The 24,947-nt window shown below is 35.2% G+C and overlaps 1 protein-coding gene across 1 annotated transcript in view; it reads left to right on the forward strand.

Moving 5' to 3' along the window:
• Positions 1-24,947, forward strand: part of Pth2r (parathyroid hormone 2 receptor) — a 119,931-nt gene that overhangs the window by 15,044 nt on the left and 79,940 nt on the right. Inside the window, exon 2 of the mRNA XM_010616205.2 lies at positions 11,470-11,572. Within this exon, the coding sequence (XP_010614507.1) occupies positions 11,470-11,572 (103 nt within the window). The remainder of the gene's footprint in view (positions 1-11,469; positions 11,573-24,947) is intronic.

The raw sequence follows: 24,947 nt of genomic DNA on the forward strand, positions 1-24,947 counted from the left end.
GGTATTTGGATTGGGATTGTATTAAATCTGTATAGCAGTTTTGGAAGTATGGCTATTTTGACAATATTTTTTCTGTCTGCCCAGGAACAGGGTATATTTTTTCCATTTTCTGATTATCTCTTCAATCTCTTTTTTCAAAGTTTTATAGTTTTTGTTGTAGAGGTCTTTTATTTCCTTGGTTTGTTTAACTCCTAGTTTAATTTTTCTTGATGCTATTGAAAATGGTACTATTTTTCTAATTTCTTTCTCAGTGAGTCAATTACTGGTGTACAGGAACACTATTGATTTTATGCTAGTTTTGTTTCCTGCTACATTGCTAAATTTGGTTATTAATTCTAGAAAACTTTTGTTGGACTTTTTGGGATGTTTTATGTAGAAGATCATGTCATTTGTAAATAATGATGATTTGTTTTCTTCTTTTCCTACATTTATTCCTTTAATTTCTTTTTCTTGCCTGCTCTGGCTAATGTTTGGAGTACTGCACTGAACATTATGTATAATAATATAATATTCTTCATATAATAAGTATGTAATACTAGCATAAGATGTTAATAACAAAGTTAACGGGGGGCATATGGGAATTCTCTGTATTATCTTCTGTAATTTACAGTTTTTCTGTATAATCTGAAACTTTAAAAGTGTAAAAAAGTTTAAAAATTAATAATGGTTATATTTGGTAGATGTGAAAATTAATTTACATTGAAATTTCATTGTCCCTAAAAAGTTTTATTGTAATACACATTAATTTGCTTACTTATTGTTACGCTGCTTTCTTTCCACAAGACAGAAGTGAGTTTTTTTTTTTTGTTTGTTTGTTTTGTTTTTTTGGTATCGGGAATTTGGATTGAACTCAGAACCTTGCGCTTGCAAAGCAGGCACAGCGCCACTGAACTAAACTCCCAGTCAGAATTGACAAGTTGTAACACAGTGTTGCTTGGTGCATTCTGAATCTCAATGATACAGTTGTAACGATGTATTTCAAGTGCCACTTACACTACTCTACATTTAGATTTTCTTTTTTTAAATTACCAGTTCAAACTTACCATGCTAATAAAAGAAAAATAGACCATACATTTTGCATCTGAGGCACAGAGTAATGCAGATTCTTTTATTATCAAATAAAATGAAAAAGCACTGTTTGTTATTCAATGACACGATAGCTGTGCTAAGAGAGCACAATGTATGTTGACATCAGTGGACTGAGCATTCATTACAGTTTACCCAAATAATAGTACAACGTTAAGTAGGAAAAAAAAATAGAAGATTTAAAATGGGATATCTTACATCATAATTTTTTAAAAAACGAAGCTTCATCTAAAAAGATTCAAGCAAAGTTCTCATTTATTAGTCAAACGAGGAAAGTCATTTACCAATCATATTTGATTGTAAAGAGGAGTAACTCTAGGTCAGCCATATTTTAAGGGGAGAAAGGAAAGCTATCACAAAACAAACCCATCTTAGTTACCACTGCAAAACATAAAAAGTCACTTCCAGCTTTTGTTAATAGAAGTACCTTATGACTGCTTTGGGCTTTATTCTGCTGATTTTAGAATTTGTAGATATCTGCAGTACTTTCATATAAAAGCTACTAAGAATTTACTAAAAGCTATTAATACTAAACTAATTTCAATAATGTGACCAGGAATGATATAAAAAGAAAAGTATAATAGGTTCTTTATGTATAAAATGACTACTTAGAAAGCATAATATTCTATTACTAATAACAGCTTTAAAATAACTAGAAATGAACCTAAGAATTGTCCAAGCCTTATATAAGAAATACAAAAACTATACCATGTTTATAAAAGTAGTAAATAAATGAATAAATATACCATATACTTATCAAAATCTCTCATACTTACAGAAATCATAAATTATGAAGAGCTACTAATATACGATTCCTTTTGCCCTCAATTTTTTGCCAAGCAGTCAATACATTTGACCTTACTGTAGCTCAAATTAATAGAATATATTGTACTTAATTTAAAATATGGTTGATATTTTTCTCATTTATATTTTTTAGACTAAGTAAGCACCTCATTAAAAACTTTATCATAAGAATTTAAAGAACTAGGAGCCAGGCATGGTGGCTCATACCTGTAATCCCAGCACTCAGGAGGCTGAGGCAGGAGGATCGTTATGAGTTTGAGACCAGCCTGGGCTACACAGTGAGCTCCAGGTTAGTCTCAACTACATAGTGAGGCCCTGTCTCAAAAAACAAAAACAAAAACAAACAAACAAACCAAAAAATAATTTAAAGAACTAGGTCTGGGGAAGGGATTTAGCTCAGTGGTTCCACACCTGTCTCACAAGTGCAAGGTCCTGAGTTCGGTCCCCAGTACAAAAAAACAAAAACAAAAACAAAAAAACCCAAAAAGGTAAAGAACTCTATTTTGAGGGAATTACAGATATGCACAGTGTAAGACAACACAGAGATGCTGAACACCTTTCAGTCAGTTGCTTCCAACAGTAACATATTTCATAAGTACAGTATAATATCACAACTAGGAAATTCACATTGATATGACCCACCTACTGAATCCAGACTCTACAAGTTTTATGTATATCCATTTGTGTGTGTGTATTGATTCTACCAGTTTTTGAAATTAGTACATGTTGGCAGTACATTACAATCACATTCACCATGGTGAATTTATAAATGTATGTAATACATCTTAGTTCCTTGTTTTGGTCCCCTTGGCCTCCCCACCCTCAATCTTCCTTCCCTCTCCATTTGCTGAAGTTCTGTTTCCATTTTTTATTCTTTTTCTTTAGCGCTTCCTTCCCTTCCTTCCCTCCCTACTCCCCATCTCTTGTTCCCCTTCTCATTTGAAAAAGCTCTATGTTCTAATATCTACCTTTTATTTTGCTTCTTATTTATAAGAGCACAAGAGAAATAATTTGATGTTCACTTTCTGGATATCTCCTTGAAAGAGTTAAAGTCATATTATAGGGATATATGCAACCCATGTTTACAGTAGCACAATTTGTAATAGTTGAATCTTGGAAACATCCTGTATGCCCAACAACAGATAAAGAAAATGTGGTATTTATATAGAATGGAGTATGACTCTGTCACAAAGAAAGATAAACCTGAGGTAATTTCAGGTATATGGATGCACCAGCAGACCATGATCTTACATAAAATAATCAGACACACAAATTCTATACAACTTTGTCACATATGCAGTTGCACTGGTCATCCAAAACACAGAGCCATTCCAGCACAAAGATCCCTTGTCCTATACTCTTATGGCCATAGCTGTCTTCTTTTCTGCTGTCCAGTCACCATTAATCTGGTGGCCTTTAACCTATTTATCTCTACAGTCATTATCTGACTCAGAAAAATTAACCATGCTTTGTTTCTAAGTAGCAATTTGAGCTCTACAGATATCTACAATAAATTCACATATGGTTAAAAATCAAAAGGAAAAGGATGAGTAATAGGTTTGAAGGATGGCAGTTCAATGTGATCACATTTCTAATGTCATTTAACTGCCACTGAGTCACACTGGAGACAGATTATTTTTTCTTGAATCATCTCAGTTTGCTTCTTGCATGAATATAGTGCTGGAATTTTCATAAACTACAGCCAAATGTGCTAGTTTGTTTACAAAATAGTCTTCAGGTTTAGTTCGGAGTTAAATGCACTTCGTGAAAGGTTTAAAAATGCGAGAAGCCCAGGTACTTTTTGGTTATCTGTATGTGTGTGCGTGTTTGCTTGTGTGTTTGTGTCCATATTTATGATGTGTAGTTTATCTATTTTCACTTGTTTTGTGTGGAATTAGAAAAAGAGAAACAGGGAAATACTTGCATGGCTGGTGATTTAATGAAAGGTGACTGAATATTTCCCCTGAAGCTATCAGTTTATTATTTCAGATCTTTTCTCCATTTTAGTTGAATGTTACAGACAATACATTTTAAAGAGTTAAAATCATGTTTTTATTTTCAAAGTTCCTCCAGCAATATAAAAGCTTGAACTCCCCTATCCCCTAAGGAATCCTGAGAGCTACATATAAATGGCATGTAAGAAGATAATCTTAAATCTATACGAGCTTTTGAGGTCCATGTAAAAACATGGAATATAGCACTGGTAAATCTGATTCATTATTTGGCCCCTTAGTGCTACAGTGTATGAGAACTCTTGAATTCCATGCAAATCTCTTATTATAGATCACCTCACCTATCTCTTGAACCATGGAAAATAGTATATCCAGTAGTATTAAGAGTTCTTCATAGAAATAGAACCAATTGGATATAGTTATAAAAATTGTTAGGAGGAGATGACTGACACATTGTAAAGGATTTCCATCTGTAAGCTGGAGACCCTGGAAAGCAGGCAGTGTCATTCAGTGCAAGTCTGAGAGCTGCAGAACAAGGGAAAGCTGATGGTTGCATGAAAAGATGAGACAAGCATTCCTGCTTGATTGTCTGGTCATTCTACTACGTCTTTTGGCTTCATATGAACCTTCTCTAATTCTTTTATTTATCTGCTCCTCTTGTCTTAACTCTGTCTTAAGCCCCCATTGTAAATGGTAAATATCCTTATTGAAAAGTTTATTCACTGTAAGCATGTTTTGGATTGCTTCTTGATTTTAATTTAATTCACATGGTTTGAAGGTGCTAGATTGATGACTACCAAAAGTGGTCAATTTGCAAATTGTGCTTCATTATATTGTGGTGCTGATTGTGTCAATTAGGATAAAGGATTGTGATTGATTCAATGAAGTGTTTTCTTCGGTATTACAAAAATGAGAATATCTATGAGTCATTAGAGACCCATGGGCTGCAGCCCAACTATATCAGGAAGATTTAAGTAATAACCTAAAGGTTAAACTAAGGACAACCCAACAACAATAGTAAAAATGAGAAAATGCTTAAGCAAGATACAGGGGCAGACTTCCAGTTCACCAGTGGCAAACAGTGGGGCAAATGAGGATGAAAAGTCTGACAGTGAATCATCAGGACACCCTGAACTCAAAGCACAGGAAGTAACAAAATTGATCAATCAGGCTCTAGAGAAATTTAAAACAGAAGTAATTTCCCAGATAATCACAGAGATGATGAGCAAAATGAAAGCTATAATTCGTGACTCTAGAACAGAAACTGAGAGGAAAATAGATGAGCTCAGGACCCTGATAGAAGCCATGAATGCCCAGCATAAGAAAGAATGGGAAACAATAAATGCCCAATACAGGAAAAAAATGGAATCCATAGGACAGATTCAAACAGATATCCATATCCAGGAGATTAAAAACTCCATTGAGAGTTTTCACAAAAGAATAAATAGTCCGAAGATAGATTCTCAGATATAGAAGATAAAATTGCAGTCAGTGACGGTGAAAAGAGAGTTCTCTTAAAAACAGTAGGGGATCATATGAAATTGATACAACAACTCCTAGATGATACAAAGAAGAATAACATAAGACTGATAGGAATTCAAGAAGTAGTTGGAGAAAATGAAAATGACTTAAAAAAGGTGTTCACAGAATTAATGACAGAAAACTTCCCAAACAGAGGGGAAGAATTTAACATACAGATAAGTGAGGCATATAGGACTCCAACTAGCCATGATAAAAAAAAAAAAATCTACACTTACACATGATAATCAAGATCCCAGAAACCCAACAGAAGAACAAAATACTACAAGCAGTAAGAGACAAGAAACAAATTACATACAAAGGAAAGCCCATCAGAATCACAGCAGACTTTTCAATACAAACCCTTAGGTTAAGGAGAACCTGGAATGAGACATTTCAAGTACTAAAAGAAAACAACTTCCAACCTACACTGATGCATCCTGCAAAACTTTCTTTCAAAATGGATGGGGAAATAAGATACTTCCATGATAAAGAACACCTGAGAAACTTTATGAATACCAAACCAGCACTACAATGAATTCTAAACAATATCCTAGAAAAGGACAATGAAGGTAGCAACACAATTAGGACCAACAGAGCAAATCAAATAGGCAAGCCAAGAAACTGAAAGGAGAAGGCAAAAAAACCATGACAATAATAAGTTAGTACATATCAGTTATAACCATCAATATCAATGGCCTCAATTTACCAATCAAGAGAAATAGACCAGCAGAATGGATTAAGAAGCAAATCCAATAATATGTTGTATATAAGACACGTCTAGTGCAAAAAGAAGCCCATAGACTGAAAGTGAAAGGACAGAAAACTTCTTCATGTAGCAGGAGCCCGTAAAAAAAGCAGGGTTAGCAATCTAATTCACAGACAAAGTAAGTTTCAAACCTAAACTGATTGAAAGAGACAAAGAAGTTCACTACATCCTTGTGAAGGGAACAATTCAAGAGGAAGAGATAACAAATAATTTATTGAGTATGTCAGAAAGTACATACGCTTTTTTCCCCCTTTCTTCTTTTTTTCTTTTTTCCTTTTCTTCCTCTGATGCTGGGGATTAAACTCAGCACACTGTTCTGGCTAGGCAGTTGCAACACTACCGAGCTAAATCTCAGGCTTTATGTTTCATATTTTTAAAATTTATTGACACATTAATCCTTGTCTTTATATGTTGTTCTACCAAATTGATGAGTTATTTTGGTTCTCATTTTCTTTGCTTTTTTATTTGAGAATTTATGAAATCTGTATATATGAGTATTATGAAAAGTATTAAGGTCCATCTGTCATTTTCCTTTTTCATCTCTGCTTTTTACAAACTTCCTTTTCTGTCACTACAGCTTGTTTGGTTGGAAATTTGTGAAGACAAATGTTGTTATGTTGTCAATATATCTTTGTACCTATTTTCTACTGATAATGAATATTAATTTTTAAGTAAATTTTATTATAACTATATTTAAATAAATCATTAATATCATTTAGTATCTGGTACATATTACAAATTCTCCAACTCCCTCGAAGATGATATTTGTTTTTTCTCAAATCACACAAATCACCAGTATTCCACACATCACTGCCCTTTTTTTATTATACCAAAATATATAGTGTATTGTAGAAAACATGCATTGTGTATATGTGTGGGGGGTATGTTTTTACACATATGTGTGCACTATTAAATGAGATACATGGTCATGAATGTGGTAGGATTGTGCACAATTGGCATATTGATAGTTTCTCTGGTAACCTTATGATTTCTTTAAATTACATGCTGACTTAATTCATAGTCATTCATTTGGGAAGAATATTACATATGTACTGGTGTTAAATTCTATCATTATGCTTATAAAATATAATAAAAATAAGTATGGGATATAATAGAAACAAAAATCTGATCTTAAAGATGTGATTTTTTTAGTTGTTTTTGGATTTGAAATATAAGTATTTTTTTTTCTGTGGGAAGTTTTGTTAGAAAATGTAAGTGGTACAATCAACAAGCATATTATATTTATCAATTAATAAAACCAAGGAGTTTATAAATCACAAAATTTTGAGGACAGTTTATCAATTATAATATGTAACTTTGTTTTATTTGTAATTACATTATTTCAAAAATATTATAAGAAAATGAGATAACATAATATTTGAAGATCAGATCAAACTAATAATGTATTTTGATTATTAGTCTGTTACATAAATTTTTGTTTATTTCATATCCTTTTTTTGCTGTCATATATATGCATATTTGAAATTTTTATTTAGTATCTTCATTTGTTGTTATCATGTATGTTTGCAATATTTAATTAAAAACAAAAAGAAAAGATGAGACAAGATGTCCGATCTTACACAGTGAGGAGGGAGTAGTGAAGGGGGAGCAGAAATTGTGAGTATTTTCTTCCTCTGCCTTTTGTTCTTTCCAGGACCTCAACCATTTGATGAGGGCACCTACATCAGGGAGGGAGATCTTCTGAGTCTGCCAGTTCAAACCAAATCTTACTTAGAGACATCTTCACACACACACACCGGAAGGAGTGCTTAACCTTAGCACTCCATGCCCACTCAGACTGATGCAGAATTAATTGTCACACTAGGCTAGGAGGGAATTCAATTTTAAAAATATGTTTAAACATCTTTCCCAAATGAAAGTTAAATTTGACATATGAATATTATAATAAGTTTATCTAAGGAGGCATTATATCCATGAAAGAAACATTATTTAGAAAGGAGATATTTTTGCTAAGTATAACATAATCAGATTTAAAATATTTTTATATAACTTGTTTTTCACAATCACTTTGTGGCAGATTTGGTTGACAAAAATGAAACAGTGTTTAAAAATTTTTTTAAACAACATTAGCGTATTCGTCACATCAAACATTTAACATTTTTGGAATGATAATATTCAAAATCTCTTCAGGCTATATTGAAATATATAATATATTATTGTTATTTATTGTGTTTTTTATGTTAGGAAGAATGTGTCTTTTTTTTTCACTGTGGTTGAATTTTATTTGTATTTTCATTGCAGTTCACACAGGAATTTATTTCTGATGTTTTTTTTTCCTCATTAAGTTTTTTTTTTCTTTTTTGAGACAGTATCTCACTATGTAGTTCAGACTGACCTAGTTCCGGAACTCATTATGTAGCTCAGGCTGGTCTTGAACTCACAGTGATCCTCCTGCTTCAGCATCCCCAGTGCTGGGATTACAAGTGTGTGCCACCACGCCCAGCCCTCCATGAAGTTTATTGGTACATTTAAAGCAAACAATAGTTACATTTATCATTGGGATCTTGTACCTTTACATGATATATCTTGGTTCTTGTTTTTTTCCCTCCCTTCACCCCCTTCACCTTTCCCTATTCGCAAAGACTTTGTTTTCATTTTTTCCTTTTTTCACATTTTTTCTTTTCCCTTATTTCCTTTCCCCTCCCCTTCCTACTTCCTCTTTAGCCATTTTCTTCCTATTTCACATTGTCAGTTATACCATTAGGATCTTATTTACAATTATAGTTTTCACACCAGAGAAACTATTTGGTATTTACACGTGTGACTTATTTATTTCACTTAAGACTATGACCTCAATATGCATCCATTCTCCTATGAATGACTCTAATTTCTTATTCTTTATGACTGAGTAGTATTCCATTCTAGAAAAAAACCACATCTTCTTTATCCAGTCTCCAACTGATGGGCAATTGGGCTGTTTCCAAGTTTTAGCTATTACAAACTGTGCTGCTATAAACATAGGTGCACATATATTCTCTGTGATATGATTCTTTTAATTCTTTTGGAAAGATACTCTAGTCCCACCTCTTTGAGATATCTCCATAATGATTTCCATAGTGGTTGCACCAGTCTGCACTCCCACCAACAATGGAGAAGCGTTCCTTTCTCCCCACAACCCTGCCAACATTTGCTATTGTTTGATTTCTTGATAGCAGCCATTCTTTGTGGGTGAGGTGGAATCTCAGTGTTGTTTTCATCTGCATCTCTGGAATGACCAGTGATGTGGAACATTTTTTCAGTATTTACTTGCTGCTTTTACTTCTTTGTCTGAGAAATGTCTGTTCATTTGAGATGCCCATTTTTGAATTGGGTCTTTATATTTGGGGGGCCTGATTTTTTGAGGGCGTTATATATTCTAGGTAGTAGTCCTTTGTCTGAGGAGCAGCTGGTAAATTTTTTTTCCCCGCATTGATGGCTGTCTCTTAGCTCTGTTGGTAGTTTCTTTTGAAGTGCAGAAGCTTTTTAATAAGATGAGATCCCAGTTGTTGATTCTGTGTGCTAGTTCCCATGCTACTGAGGATTTGTTCATAAAGTCTTTTCCTATGCCAATGTCTTAAAGGGCCTAATTTATCTTCCAGCAGATTTAGTGTCTTTTAAAAAATATTTATATCTTTAATCTACTTGGATTTTAGTTTAGTACATGGTGAAAAGATAAGAGTCTAGTTTTAATCTTTGGCAGGTCAAAATCCAATTTTCCAACACTATTTATTAAAGAGGCTATCTTTCATTCAGTGAGGATGGTTAGCTCCTTTGTCAAAGATGAGGTAGCTGAGTACATCTGAAGTTGTTTCTGTTATCTTTCAATCTATTCCACTGATCCTCAGGTCTGTTTTTTTGTCAGTACCATGCTGTTTTTATTACAGGGCTTTCTAGTATAGTTTCAAATTGGGAATTGTTATACCCCCTGCCATGTCTCTGTTGCCTAGGATGGCTTTTGCTATTCTCTAGAATCTATCTTTAAATCTCAATAGTTCTCTGTTGAAACCTTGACTGCTACAATGATCTCTACCATCATCTCAAACTTGCAAATATTATGATTTTCAAACTCATTATAATGAAGAATTACCAGATTTCTGTTAAGCATGACATTTACTAATTCCACTTGCAGACAACTGTGAATATAGTACCACATTTAAAAATGTATTTCATTGAAATTAAAGTTTTGCAACAACAGAATTTCCTTTTCATTTCTGGTGGCATTAAAACCAAATGTAGGTGACTTTATCCAAGTATTGATTATTCACTTGTTGTGAGTTAGGAATAATGTTCCATAGTAGGACTGGGTATTAAGTTAGTGAAAAGAGAAAGAAACATGTGTGTTGGAGTCTTTTTAAATGCTATTAGATCTCTCTCTGTTCCAATTATTAGTGTTTTTTCTGACAGTGCTTGAAGAAGCCTTGTGATTGTTGAAAGCAGGTTCAGGTGTAAAGGGAAGTTTCAGTTAGTGAGGTAGTGTGATTTTGCAATTGCCATCTTTAGGCATGCAAAAATTTACTACATAAAAATATAAAAAAAACCAAAGTCTAATATCAGATTATTTTTCATATTAAAATGTTTAAAAACTGCAATTAAATAGGTAATGAACATGGTGGCACATACCTTGCCATTATGGAGGCTGCCCACTAAGTCAAAAAGGTACCTAGAAACCATGTTGACTGATTTATTTTATAGATAACAATACAAAACCCAAATATGGTGAATAATTTTTTCCAAGGCTTCACTGGTAAATTTTTAGCATAGCTAAATTTAGTCTTCTAATCCATTTCTACTTTAGTGTTCTATAATTAAATAATGGGTCTTCTTAACATTTCAGGAAATTTTCAGTGTATATTATTTTTAAATATATCATCTCTAATATAGTTACTTAACTATATTAAAAATTTCCTCACACTTTCTGATACTACATTTTAATTTTTAAGCCTAATCAGGTGAAAGTAAAGTTTTCCATTCATGAATTTTACATTTTTTTCTGATAAAGACTGTTCCAAATTGCTTGATATCAAAACAGAACATCAATTATATTAGAATGATGAAAGTTTGTTTCATGGTTTTTTAAAGAAAGGTAATAAGGGAAAGAAAAAAATAGGAGAAAATGAAAAAAATGGAAATAAAATGTTTGTAAACGGGGAGGGGAGGAGGGTGTGAAGGGAAGGCAGGGACAAGGGGAAAAAATGAGAACCAAGACCTGTCATGTAGAGGTATAAGATCCCAATGATGAATGTAACTGTACTATATACCTAAAATGTACCAATAAACTCAATGAAGAAAAAAAAAAAAAAGAAAGAGGATGGGAATATTTCATTTTGTTCATTTTTGCAGCTGGATTCTGATGGCGTCGTCACTATAGAGGAGCAGATCGTTCTTGTTACAAAAGCTAAAGTGCAGTGTGAACAAAACATCACAGCTCAACTCCAGGAAGGAGGTAAGGATGGCCGGGAAACTGTTCCCTTTGTGCTTCTCCACCCCAGTCCTCACTAGAACTGAGTTTCCCTCCTTACTGATTTGGGTGATCTTCACCAGTCAGTCTGTATTTACATGTGGAAGGGTGTATAGCAGAACAACGATTTTTTTCTTGTCTCTGCCCCCCTTGTTCTTTCCTCCTCCTGGGGAGAAAGACTTGCCCAATTAGTGAGTTTGGAACAGTAATGGGTGTGTGTACATCAGGCCTGCACTGGGGATTGGCTTGCCGGTAGGACCATGCGCACAGGCTTCCCCTTGATCGTGCAATGAGCATGAGGGTGGAGGCTCCATCTCTGAGGAGATTACCTGCACTTTTATGCAGTGAGCTCAATTCAGAGCAGCAAGTAAACAAGCTCATTAATATCCAACCAAGTCATGCTCTGCAGACAAAGTTTTGTTAATAAACTGATACATTTATTTCCATTTGCCTGTAAATTAGTTGTAAATTCACGTGGGCTCTCTAAATTTCCAACAAACTGAATGTAGTATACAGAGTCCTTAAAATTAGACCTCTATAATAAATTGTTTAATATATGCTTCATACTGGTTTTCCAATATTGAAACACTGTGATTGATTGATTTCTCTCTTGGTATAATCTAAGAATGTGCTTTGCATGATACTGATTTTAAAAAGTTTATTTAAGGCTGGAGGTACATAATTGGCTTGTCATACATAAGGCCCTGGTTTAAGCCCTAGCACATAAACAAAAACATGTTGAGACTTACTGTAGTTAATTCTGACAAATATTTCATGCACTACTCAAAGGAACATGTATTCTCTTGTTCTCAGTATGCTGTTTTATAGAATCCACTAAATTAAGACTATTAGTTTGTGGTTGGTATATTCTGTACCATAATGATTACTAATGTGCTTGAGCAATTCTTTCCTGTGATACATATCTTAAAATATAATACTATGATGACAATTTTTTCACTGAAAAAAATCACTGGATTTTTTTCTTCATCTTTTTTTGTTAGTACATTAGCAGTACACAGTGATTACGTTCATTGTGAGGAGTTGGTACATATAGATAACTGTCGCGAGCCGGCGACGCAGAGCACTGTCCAGCAGTGTCTCAAACCTGAAAGAGCAGCGGGGTGGAGATGGGGCAGAGAGAAAGGAAGGACGCCAAGACAAGAGTCTGATCAAGGCGGCGTTTATTGCTGGCAAGCACCGGCCTTTTAAAGCAAAAAACCACAAACTATTATGGGATGGGTTTACCATAGTAACTGAAAGGTCACACAGGAAAAGAGCAAACAGGTTCACCAAAACAACCCACCGTGAGTAGTAGTAACCCGGACAACCACACATCTAAAGGTCAGAGACAAGAAACTGTAACTTTCAGGAATTCCACAAAGGAAACACTCTACCTGCTAAACTGGAGAAGCTTAACACATATAGAGTTACTAAAGTTAACAATACTTACAACCAATACTCATGATCCCCACAATTCCTCCCTTTTTGTTTTAAAACTTTGGTTCCATAGCAAGAAGAAGCTTAAGAGAAAGTATAGGCATGTCCGAGCCTGTCTTAGGTTGGGAAAAGCATTTGGCTGTCTTACCCGTCATTGGGGTTATCTGTCTTACAGGCCTATAACATGATGAAGATTTAACAGAAGCCCCTGTCTTAGGTTGATCAGTCAAACCTTTTCCTCTTACCCGTCTTTGACTTTCCGGACCCTCATTGAAGCTCTTTTTATCTGAGTGAGGTAAATGCCCAAATTTTCGGAGGACCCTTCCTTAAGGGTCATGAGCGCATGTAATGTTTTGCGCTGTATATAAACCTGATTTGAGATAACAAAGTATTTATGATAATTCACATATTAGAGGCCCCATGCCAAAAACATTCAAACTAAGGCTAGTAACTTTTGACATCTGACAATAAGTGTATTTCTCCCAATGCAGCAGCAGGTTTCCAAATGTTGGCTTGAGGAAAATGTGAATCTGCTCACCAAAGTCCTACAGACAAGTTTAAGTCCATGGAATATTCGAGTGACCAGTCCAAAAACCCTTGAGATGTCTTATTAATTCACCAGTCCCATTAAATCCTTGTTCTGGACAATAAAGTCTCTGCTTGTGCACCAAGACACATCCTAGAGTTCTCTCTGCTTCTCCAGTATTGGGGTCCCAATCCAGTCTCCTCAGTGGAAACCCAGCATCAAGCTGTTCACTGATAGTGGTAGGTCTATAAACATATCTGTAACCATAAATAGGTGGAGCAGAAGAGAAGGGAGAATACCTAGACCAAAAGGTCACCATCACAAACAATATGCTGGAAAACCTGCATGGTCAAACAATATAAATACATCCTGTATACCAGACATGAATTCTTATGTCCTGAAATGTAGCTTTGTATCAACAGGATCTTCCCCTTTTTTTTTGTTTTTTGTTTTTTGTTTTAAATAGAAAATAGTATATTGTGAAGATAACCATCAGAAACATGTTACAATAACATATTTACAATTCAGACCTTTGATGATAGCCAATATAGACATTTTTAACAACATATTTAACAAGGCATATCTTTTTATAAGGCTATGAAAATTATTTTGGTAGCTTCCATTAGTGAACCAAGATCAGAATAAATTTTCTGAGCAGCTGCTTCTTTATTCACCAAGAGGAGCGTACCCAAACTTAAAGGTCGTATTCAATTATCTTTTAAGTTTTTTATTTGATCCTATAAAGCCAGGTTGTAGAAACCAACAATCCACTTGCATTTGACGTCATTCTGATCAAAAACATACAAACATCTTTAAACATTTAAGACAGACAAACATGTAACACTTAAGACAGACAAACATATAAGACAATTTTAACGAGTGCACTCAGATGGTTTTGGCCAACTGAACTACAAAATCTTTTTGTTATGACTAGTCAAAATTTTTGCAGATCAAAATTAACAGAGATCTCTGGTAGAATTAGGGTTAAAGGAATGAATACTCTTCTTAACTATAAATGTAAACCTTTTATAACAAACTTGAAACCAACAAGCAAACATTTTATAAATCATTTCCATAAACCTTCTCTACATTCTTAGGTAAAGACAAGAGGAACATACAAAAACCTTTCATGTTAAAAGTACAACTCTTATTTATAGCTTTCCCAATATTTTTCTATCTCATTTACTATTAAACTCTATAACAAACTACTATTTTGTTCTTTATTTTGGTCTATAGTAAGTTTAGAACATACCCTCGCTTGGAGTGTGTATGGGGAGGGACAGACTGGTCAACAGATACAAAGTCAAAGCCACAGCCAGATGGGAAGAATAAGTTCTGACATTCTATCACACTGATTATTATAGTCAACAGTACTGAAGAGTACTTCAACATGGCTACAAGACAGGATTCTGAATGCTCTCATCACTAAGAAATGATAAATGTTTGAAATGATAGAGAACCTAAGCATCCTGAGTCGATCATTTCACAATATGTAAATGTAATAAAATACTACACTGTATCACATAATGACATACAAGATTATCTCAATAAAATAATTTAAAAGAAATCCTACAAATCCATATGATTTGTGTGTCAAAAGCTATTATACCATACATAAGAAGTTACACTAGTATACACATGCTAAGTCTAGCAGGCTTATACAAAATAATCTTAGAAACAATTAAAATAGTTAAGAGTAGCTATAGTAGCTAAACAGATATAAGTAATGACCTTACCTTATCTTCTAAAACAATTAGGTTTCTATCTCCAACACTTGCACGTCCTTGCATATTACCTCAAAATGTTAATTCCTTGTCTAACCCTTAAACACAAGCAGAGTTCTGTGCTTGTCTTGCAGCAATAATAGCTATCACAACATCTTAACCTCATCAAGAAGTTCAAACACAAAAAGAAGACATGTCTGAGCTTACAAATCATGCTAAATATTTCACCTGCACAATTAAAAGTGAAAACTTTTCAAAGAAAAGGACTAAACCAAATTATAACCCCATAACATATATTCTTCTGTAGCCCCAAGATTTGGCCCATTAACCTAAAAGAGAAAGTTAACCCTATAATCGCAGTATAAAGCAATGCACAAGAAGTGTTACCAAAACTAGTTTTCACTAACAACTGACTGTCGCAGAGCAGAAGTGTGAGCAACTCCTAGGCTGGAGCAAAAGAAGCCAAACAATGTAAAACAAAGACTTACTAAAACCAAACCGAAAGAAGAACCAGGGACTCTGTCAGGGAATCTCCTTAATCTCCCATTCCAAAACCAGAAGAACACTCTGACCAGAGGGTCTTGAGGAGGGGAAAAAAATCAGCCTCCCTCCCCATAAACAGAGAGACAGAGTTCCTACCAGAGGGGCAAAGAACCTCTCCGGCCCTGCTGCGGGGAGTCCACTAGCACGTCTGCCTGGACCTCCCTCCCTCCAAAATGATCCCGAACGCAAATTACCAATTCAGATATTAACAGGAAAAGAAAGACACAGAAGCAAAGAAAGGAAACCAAGGACAAACTATTTCTACAAATTCTAATAAATTACACAATTGTTGGTACCCTACTCTAGCACCACCAACACACAATAAATCTTTAAGCTGGTGGCTGTATCTTGGACAGGCCAATTCTTGGGCCAATGTTGTTGAGCTATCACACTCACATCAGCTCCAGTATCTAAAATTCCCTTGAATTGTTTTTTATTAATCCAAATTGTTAATTCAGGTTTATCTTGTTGGATAGGCGTGACCCAAAATGCATCAGAAGACCCAAAGGCTCTATTTTTCCTATTTTGAGGAAATAAAAACCTTCCTTGTTCTATATAAGGACAAAGCAATATCTGTGCTATCCGCTCCTGAGCAGGGATAACAGTAATGCCATCAGGTGATGAAGCTAATATTTTTATTTCACCCGTATAATCTGCATCTATGACTCCTGGATGAATATGAAGCCCTTTTAAAATCCAACTACTCCTTCCTAGGATGATCCCAACACTGCCTTTCAGAAGGGGTCCAAATACTCCCGTGCGGAGAGCTTGTGTTGCCATCTGAGGGGTTAACACTATGTAAGCGGAGGTATTTATCTAAGCCTTGTACATCCCTTTTTTGTAAGCACTCATTTATTAAACACCAGAAAGAAAATGTAATGGCTGGTACACTCTCAGAATTATGACTCCTTAATTTTTCATTTAATTTTCCTCCTACTCTATCCCAAACATCATCAGTTATTTCTTCTACATCACTGAACCAAGGACAAGTTTCATCCACACAATCAAGAAATTGAAACAATGACTTTTTCTTTGCCTTAATTCCTTTCTCCCTGAGTAAAGACTGAATTGCTATGCTGAGTTTTGTCTTAGATCCTATGTGCCCCATTGGTACCTGCTTCTTCCGAGGATTTTCCCGCTGGGCGTTCCAGACAGCGGTGTCCTCCTTGTTTCGGTTCGGTGGAACCCTTTTTGACAGCAGGCTTCATGGATTGCTCACCGATCGCCGCTTCAATCAGGTCCCTGTTCGGGCGCCACTTGTTGCGAGCCAGCGACGCAGAGCAGCGGGGGGGAGATGGGGCAGAGAGAAAGGAAGGACGCCAAGACAAGAGTCTGATCAAGGCGGCGTTTATTGCCGGCAAGCACCGGCCTTTTAAAGCAAAAAACCACAAACTATTATGGGATGGGTTTACCATAGTAACTGAAAGGTCACACAGGAAAAGAGCAAACAGGTTCACCAAAACAACCCACCGTGAGTAGTAGTAACCCGGACAACCACACATCTAAAGGTCAGAGACAAGAAACTGTAACTTTCAGGAATTCCACAAAGGAAACACTCTACCTGCTAAACTGGAGAAGCTTAACACATATAGAGTTACTAAAGTTAACAATACTTACAACCAATACTCATGATCCCCACAGATAACACCTCTTAATTCTTTTTGTGTCCCTTTTCTCTCCATTCTCTGCCAGATGTATTTTTTTCCTACTCCCCTTTCCCCCTCCTCTCATCTTTTTTCCTATTATCTTTTATTTTTATCTTAATTTAAATTTTGAGTTTATCATATAAGAGAAACCAGGTAATATTTAAGCTTGTGTTTCTGATTTATTTCATTTAACTTTATTTTCTTAAGGTGCATCCATTTTCCTACAAATGATTCATTTATCCCTTTTTATGAGAAAATAGTACTCCATTGCATGTAAATACCATATTTTCTTTATTCATTTATCTTTTGATGGACATAATCTTCTAAGATTTAGCTATTGTGAATCATGTTACTATAAACATGGGCATGCCTGTGTTACTGTAATATGATAATGTTAGCTTTTTTGGGACTAGGAGGGGAATACCTGGGTCAAATGGAATTTCTAGTTTTAGTTCTTTGAGGAATCTCTGCACTGCTTTCCATAGTGGCTGCATTTGTATATATTCCTACTGGTGTGGTAGGTGGTTTTGTGAGTGCTCCTGACAGAGGGCTGCAGTGGCAAGCTGGATATGGTGAGAGCCAGCAGAGACCCCTTTTACTTTATATATTTTGAAAATATGTCATTAGATATGAACAAGTTTGGAAATGTTGTGTCTTCAGGGGAATTAAACCTTTTACCAATAAAAAGGATTCCTCTTTATCCCTAGGGCTGTTTTGTTTTAAATATTAAAATATGTATGGTTAAATTTGTATTATAAAGCAATATTTAAGACACTAGTTTCTTTCTTTCATGATAAATATTTGCCTGGCATAACTTTCCCAATCCTTTAAGATATTTTTTTATCCTTTAAATATTTTAACTGTGACAAAATACATATAATTTGCCATATTAACCATTTAAAATTTATTACTTTATAATGTTAGGTATATTCACATTGTTGTTCAATGTCAAGAAATTTTTCTCCTGGCACCGTTGACATTCTATGCCCATCATACAGCTGCTTCTTATATCTTCCCATCCTTTCATTAAACTTTTTGTAAACAGTGGTACCTTGGTTCATGAACTTAATTTTTCCATGATTCTAGAGAAGATGGCCACATTCATATTCATATGGGAAAGAAGGCCATGGTTGTGTTCCTAACTCCATGCAGTTTGAAAACAAAACCAAAATTTTAGCAAATGCTTCTACGTGCGAACCAAATTATTTGCAAATAAGAGTAATCATGAACTGAGATGCCATTATACTTAACTTTTTGGAGTATCTTTTAAAATCAGGACAGATATAAACATCTTGTTACTCATCCTGTAACTTTTGTCTACTTTTTTTGGTGGTACTGGGGGTAGAACTCTGAACTTTGGGCTTGCAAGGTAGGCGGTGGCACTGCTGAGCTAAATCCCCAGCCCACTTTTGTCTATTAAATGAAGAAGCTAGTCCAATTATATAAGTTGTGACTGTGTCTCTCTCTCTCTCTCAAAAAAAAAAATATATAAATTTAACCCTACCATCTCATTTGGATTTCTATTTCACTAGGTTTTATTGTGTCTTTTCCATTACCCTGATTACAACTTTCTTTTATGAATTGAATTTTACTGCTTATTTCATTGCATCTTGCCTCTCCCTGGCCCACGACTGGTTTGTAAGAGACATATTGTGTTTATTTATGGTAGTGGTTACCCAAGAGCAGTGATGGTGAACTTTTCAGAGCTTTCAATGTGGTAAACAGCCTGCTGTGGCTCTCATGTCATAGGTACGCTATCGCTGCGCTAGAGAATTTAAAAATGTCTTTTAAAGAAATTTTAAAGTTTACTAATAATATTCTGCTTTCCAGATAATATAAGTATTATGGCATGCATTGATTGCTTTCCAAATTATGTACCATTGCTGTTCAGGATTGTAGTTTTGCCTTAGTTTTATGTCATTTTAATTTTTCTACTTCCAGAAATGTTATTTATGTATTTATCTTTTTTTATATAGGAATCCACTTGTGTTCACAGTTTTTATCTGCAGATATTTTTATTTCATATGCAATCTTGAATAGTTTCTGGAGATAGTATCCTTGTTTGGGAATTACTTGTCAATGGCATTGAAGATATTACTTCAGTCTTTCCCTTGTGTCCATTGTTATTGCTGACAAATCAGCTCTCAGTCTTTGTTGGTGATTGGCTTTTTCTCTCTGGCTTTTGACAATTGCACTTTGACTTTGACATTCTGTGGTTTTATCTGTATATATCCAGGTTTGGATTCACTGGATTTTCTGAATCTGAGGATCTATTTGTGTCTTATTTAATGACAGGAATGTTTTAGTTATCTGTCCTTAAAAATCTGTTCTCTTTCATTCTTCCTCTTTTATCCCTTTGTAGCTTTAAGTAGATAAATGAGAGACCTTCCATGCTGTAAGTTCAGGTCATATATTTTCTTTTTCTTTGTTTCTCTACTGCTGTATTTCATGATTTCTTCCAATTTATTTTCAAATTTGTCAGCTCTGTTTAGCTTTAGTCCATCTACTACTAGTTAATATGATTACTTTTTCATTTTCTGAAATCTTCAAATTTCATTTTGATACTCTCTTGTACCATCAATAATAATTCAAACTCTTGTTTCCCAAAACATGTATTTCCTGTCCTAAATTTGATAATTCTCATATCCACAGGCTTTGCTGCTCAATAGCTTGTGTCCTTATGTGCCTGATTTGTAAAGGTATTTGGGGTCCTTGGTTAAGATGTTTTTCTCCTGAGAAAGCCTGTTTGCTTTTCCAGGTTACTAGAATAACTGGTCTACTTTCAACTCAATTTAGAGAAACATGAGTGGGTGCTGAGTTTAGAAAATTCTACAGAAGACACTCCCACCCACAAACTAGTTCCTCTTTCTCAACTCTTACTGCAGCCAAGAGTGAAACAAGTCAATCTCTTTTTGAAGGATGGTTTTGTTTCTTATTCATCAATTAAGGAGTGGGTCATCTATTTTACTTTATTGAGGGTCTTCTATCTAATTTTCCAAACTTTTTATGCCCCAGACTTATATTTTGTTGCCTAAATGTTTTCCAAAATGAAGCTTTTAGCTAGTTGGTTAATAGGCTTAAACTAGGGTCTAAATGCAGTGCTTGCTGTCCCCATAGAAAAATTTCTATCCTCACCTTCATTACTTTACTTCATAGCCATCTAAGCCATCTTAAAGAGAGAAGATTTTATATTAACCTAGCCTTTGCAGGTGTCTTGCACTAGGGGACATTTTATTGATGGTCAGTCTAATAGTGTCCAGAAAGAGTCAGTCACTCATGCTCCTTGTAGTAACACTGACCCTGGTATCTCAGTCATGCAAACCTACTAGCAAGGATCAGCACTATTACTGTCTGGCTGGTGAGTTCATCTCTCAACTGAGAAAGAATTACAAGGTAGAGAGTCAAAGGAAGACTGAACAAAGGTACTTATTGTAGAAGAAAAGCAGGAAACAGCATTAAAGTAAAGCAATAACAAAAAAAACCCAGGCAGATGTACCTTGGAGGGAACCTGCATGGGCTGCCAAAGGGACTCTTTGTCCAGGAGTTTTTATACACAAAAATGAATACATCTCAGCCAAGTTGAGGTTGACTTCTAGAGTAACAAGTAGGAAAGTTTGACTTAGAAGTGGGCCTACGGGAACTCAGATGCACCGTTCATTTTAACTTTAAGCAGGACAATTTTTGGCCAGAAAATCTCACCAATCCAATGTGGCCTTTGTTGAGCCTCCTGCACCCTGGCCTTGAGTCTTCTCTGGCCACCTGTCCTATCTGTCCACTTTCCTCTCCTATCATGGGCCAGTGTCACTATGAGAAATCGTTTTACCTTTATTTCCTCAGGTCTTTGCTCATTTAACAGAAACAGATTTTTAAAATTACTGTTGGGTGCCTCTTGTTAGGTTACAAAAATGAAATCCTGACCTTAGAAAATGGAACCCAAGCCCACTCACACCAGTGTGGAGGGCTTGTGGTTCATTCTTCTCAAGCCTCTTGTTATTTCCATTTCAAGCATCACCGTGAAGGAATTTGTCAGGGTTGTTGTCTGTGAGGGCTGATGAACTGGTCTCTATGAAGTCTCATGGCATTTGGGCTGAAAGGTGTCTTTGAGATACTTATTAGGAAAACATTTTCTTTAGTGACTCTTTGGCGGTTCAATAAATACTATTATGTGTCCCCAGTGTGTTGCTTCTGTGGTTGGTACTGAAGAGCATAGATGATTGTGTCCTTGACCTGCAGGCTTGACAGTTTCATAAGGGTGGTAAGTATCTTTCAGGATGGTGTGTAATTTTACCAACAGAAATATTCAGAGCTATAGATGAAGGAGTGAGAATTAGATATGTGGATAAGGAAATGAAAAAGATATTCCTGGAAGAGGAAATAGGGTAGACAAATGTTACTGTTTGCCAGTCATGTGCCATAATAATTATACATAAAAGACTACATTAACTGCATGTGTAAACTTACATAACATCTAAAAATTTGTGAATATGTAAATAACACAAAAGATGTTATCAAAAAAAGGCAAAAAATAGCTCAAATCCATGCAATTAGAAACGAAAAAGGTGAAGTCACACCAGATCCAGCAGAAATCCAGAGGATCATCAATACCTACTTTGAGAATCTGTACTCTAATAAAAGGGAGAACACAGAAGACATGGACAGATTTCTAGATACATATGAATTACCAAAGTTGAACAAAGATGATAAAAAGATTCTAAGCACCCCAATTACAAGCAGTGAAATTAAAAATGTAATTAAAAATTTACCAACAAAGCAAAGCTCAGGTCCTGATGGCTTCACTGCTGAATACTACAAGACATTTAGAGAAGAATTATTGCCACTACTCCTTAAACTTTCCAGTGAATTTGGAAGGGAAGCAATACTTCCAAATTCATTCCTGGAATCAAGTGTTACTTTGATTCCAGGACCAGGGAAAGATCCAACCAAAAAAAAAAAAAAACTATAGGCCAATCTCCCTAATGAATACAGATGCAAAAATACTCAATAAGATACTGGCAAACAGAATACAGAGGGGCATCAAGAAGGTCATGCACCCTGACCAAATCGGATTTATCCAGGGATGTAAGGATGGTTAACATACATAAATCAATAAATGTAACACACTATATTAACAGAGTCAAAGACAAAAAAAAACAAACCATATGATCGTCTCAATAGATGCAGAAAAACTATGTGACAAAATTCAACAGTGATTCATGATAAAAACCCTGCAGAAAATTGGAATAGATGTGATAAAGACTATTTATAAAAAACCAACAGCCAACTTCATACTAAATGGTCAAAAACTGAAAACTTTCATGCTAAAATGAGGAATAAGACAAGGATATCCACTATCACCACTCCTGTTCAATGTAGTTTTGGAAACATTAGCACAATTAGACAAGAGAAAGAAATAAAAAGAATAAAGACAGGAAAGAAAGAGTTTAAACTGTCATTATTTGCTGATGATATGATATGCTATGATATATAGAAGACCCAAAAAACTCTGCCAAGGAGTGCAGACTAGTGCAACCACTATGGAAATAAATATGGAGATACCTCAAAGAGCTGGGAGTAGAGGTTCCATTTGACCCAGCCATCTCTCTGCTGGGTATCTTTCTAAAAGTATTATGAGAATCATATCACAATGATATATGCGCACCTATGTTTATAGCAGCACAGTTTGTAATAGCTAAAACTTGGAAGCAGCCCATTTGCCCATCAGTTGCAAACTGAATAAAGAAGATGTGATTTTTCTGTAAGATGGAATACTACCCAGCCACAAAGAATGAGAAATTAGATTCATTCATAGGAAAAAGGATACATATCGAGGATATACTCCTAAGTGAAATAAATAAGTCACACATGTGTAAATACCAAATAGTTTCTCTGGTGTGAATAAACTATAATAGTACATAATGTCCTAATGAGATAATTGACAATGTAAAATAGGAAGAAAAGGGCTAAAAGTGTAGGAAAAGTGGAAAGGGTAGGGGAAAGGTAATAAGGGAAAGGAAAAAAATATGAGAAAATGAAAAAATGGAAATAAAATGTTTGTAAATGGTGATGGGTGGAGGGGGTGAAGGGAGGGCAGGGACAAGGGGAAAAAATGAGGAGCAAGACCTGTCATGTAAAGGTACAAGACCCCAATAATGAATATAACTGTACTGTATACCTAAAATGTACCAGTAAACTCAATGAGGAAAAAAAGAAAAACTCTGCCAAAAGACTTCTAGACTTCACATTTAGTAGCGTAGCTGGATGCAAGGTAAACACCCAAAAAATCATTAGCCTTCTTGTATACAAGTAACAGAGTCACTGAGAGAGAAATTAGGGACATAATCCCCTTTACAATAACATCCAAAAAAAATATCTAGGAATCAATCTAGTGAAGGAAGCAAAAGACCTGTATATTGAGAACTACAACTTTCTGAAAAAAGAGATCAAAGAGGATATCAGAAAATGGAAAGACATCCCTTGTTTCTGGGTAAGAAAAACTAATACAGTGAAAATGGCCAAACTTCCAAAACTGCTATACAGATTCAATGCAATCCCGATTGAAATCCCAGCAGTGTATTTCACAGAACTAGAGAAAACAATCCAAATATTCATTTGCAACCAAAAGAGACCTAGAATAGCAAAAGGAATTCTAGGCAACAGAGACATGGCAGCGGGTATACTAGTCGCCAACTTGAAACTGTGCTACAAAGGCACTGTGATAAAAGCAGCATGATACTGGCAAAGAAACAGACCAGAGGATCAATGGAGAGATTGGAAGACACAAAAACAACTCCAGACATACTCAGCTACCTCATCTTTGATGAAGGAGCCAACATCCTCACTGGAGGAAAGATAGCCTCTTTAATAAATGGTGTCAGAAAAACTGGGTTTCTACTTGCCAAGATTAAAACTAGACCCTTATCTTTCATCATGCACTAAACTAAAACCCAAGTGGATTAAAGATCTAAATACTAAAACAGAAACACTAAACTTGCTGAGAGATAGTTTAGGCAGAACTCTTGAAGACATTGGCATAGGACAAGATTTTATGAACAAATCCTCAGTAGCATTGGAACTAGCACAAAGAATCAACAACTGGGATCTCATTTTATTCAAAAGCTTCTGTACTTCAGGAGAAACCACCAAAAGAGCAAAGAGACAACATACAATGTGGGAAAATTTTTTATCAGCTGTTCCTCAGACAAAGGTCTACTATCTAAAATATATAAAGAAATAAAAACATTCAGACCCCCCCAAATATAAAGAGCCAATTCAAAAATGGGTATCTGAAATGAATAGACATTTCTTAGACAAAAAAGTAAAAGCAGCAAATAAATATATGAATAGGTGTTCAACATCATTGGTTATTTGAGAGATGCAGATGAAAACAACCCTGAGATTCCACTTCACTCCAGATGGTGTGTCAGAAAAACTGGGTTTCTACTTGCCAAGATTAAAACTAGACCCTTATCTTTCATCATGCACTA

The sequence above is a fragment of the Fukomys damarensis genome, unplaced genomic scaffold, assembly GCF_012274545.1.
Source record: "Fukomys damarensis isolate Sample0158 unplaced genomic scaffold, DMR_v1.0_HiC HiC_scaffold_16, whole genome shotgun sequence".
Classification (NCBI taxonomy): domain Eukaryota; kingdom Metazoa; phylum Chordata; class Mammalia; order Rodentia; family Bathyergidae; genus Fukomys; species Fukomys damarensis.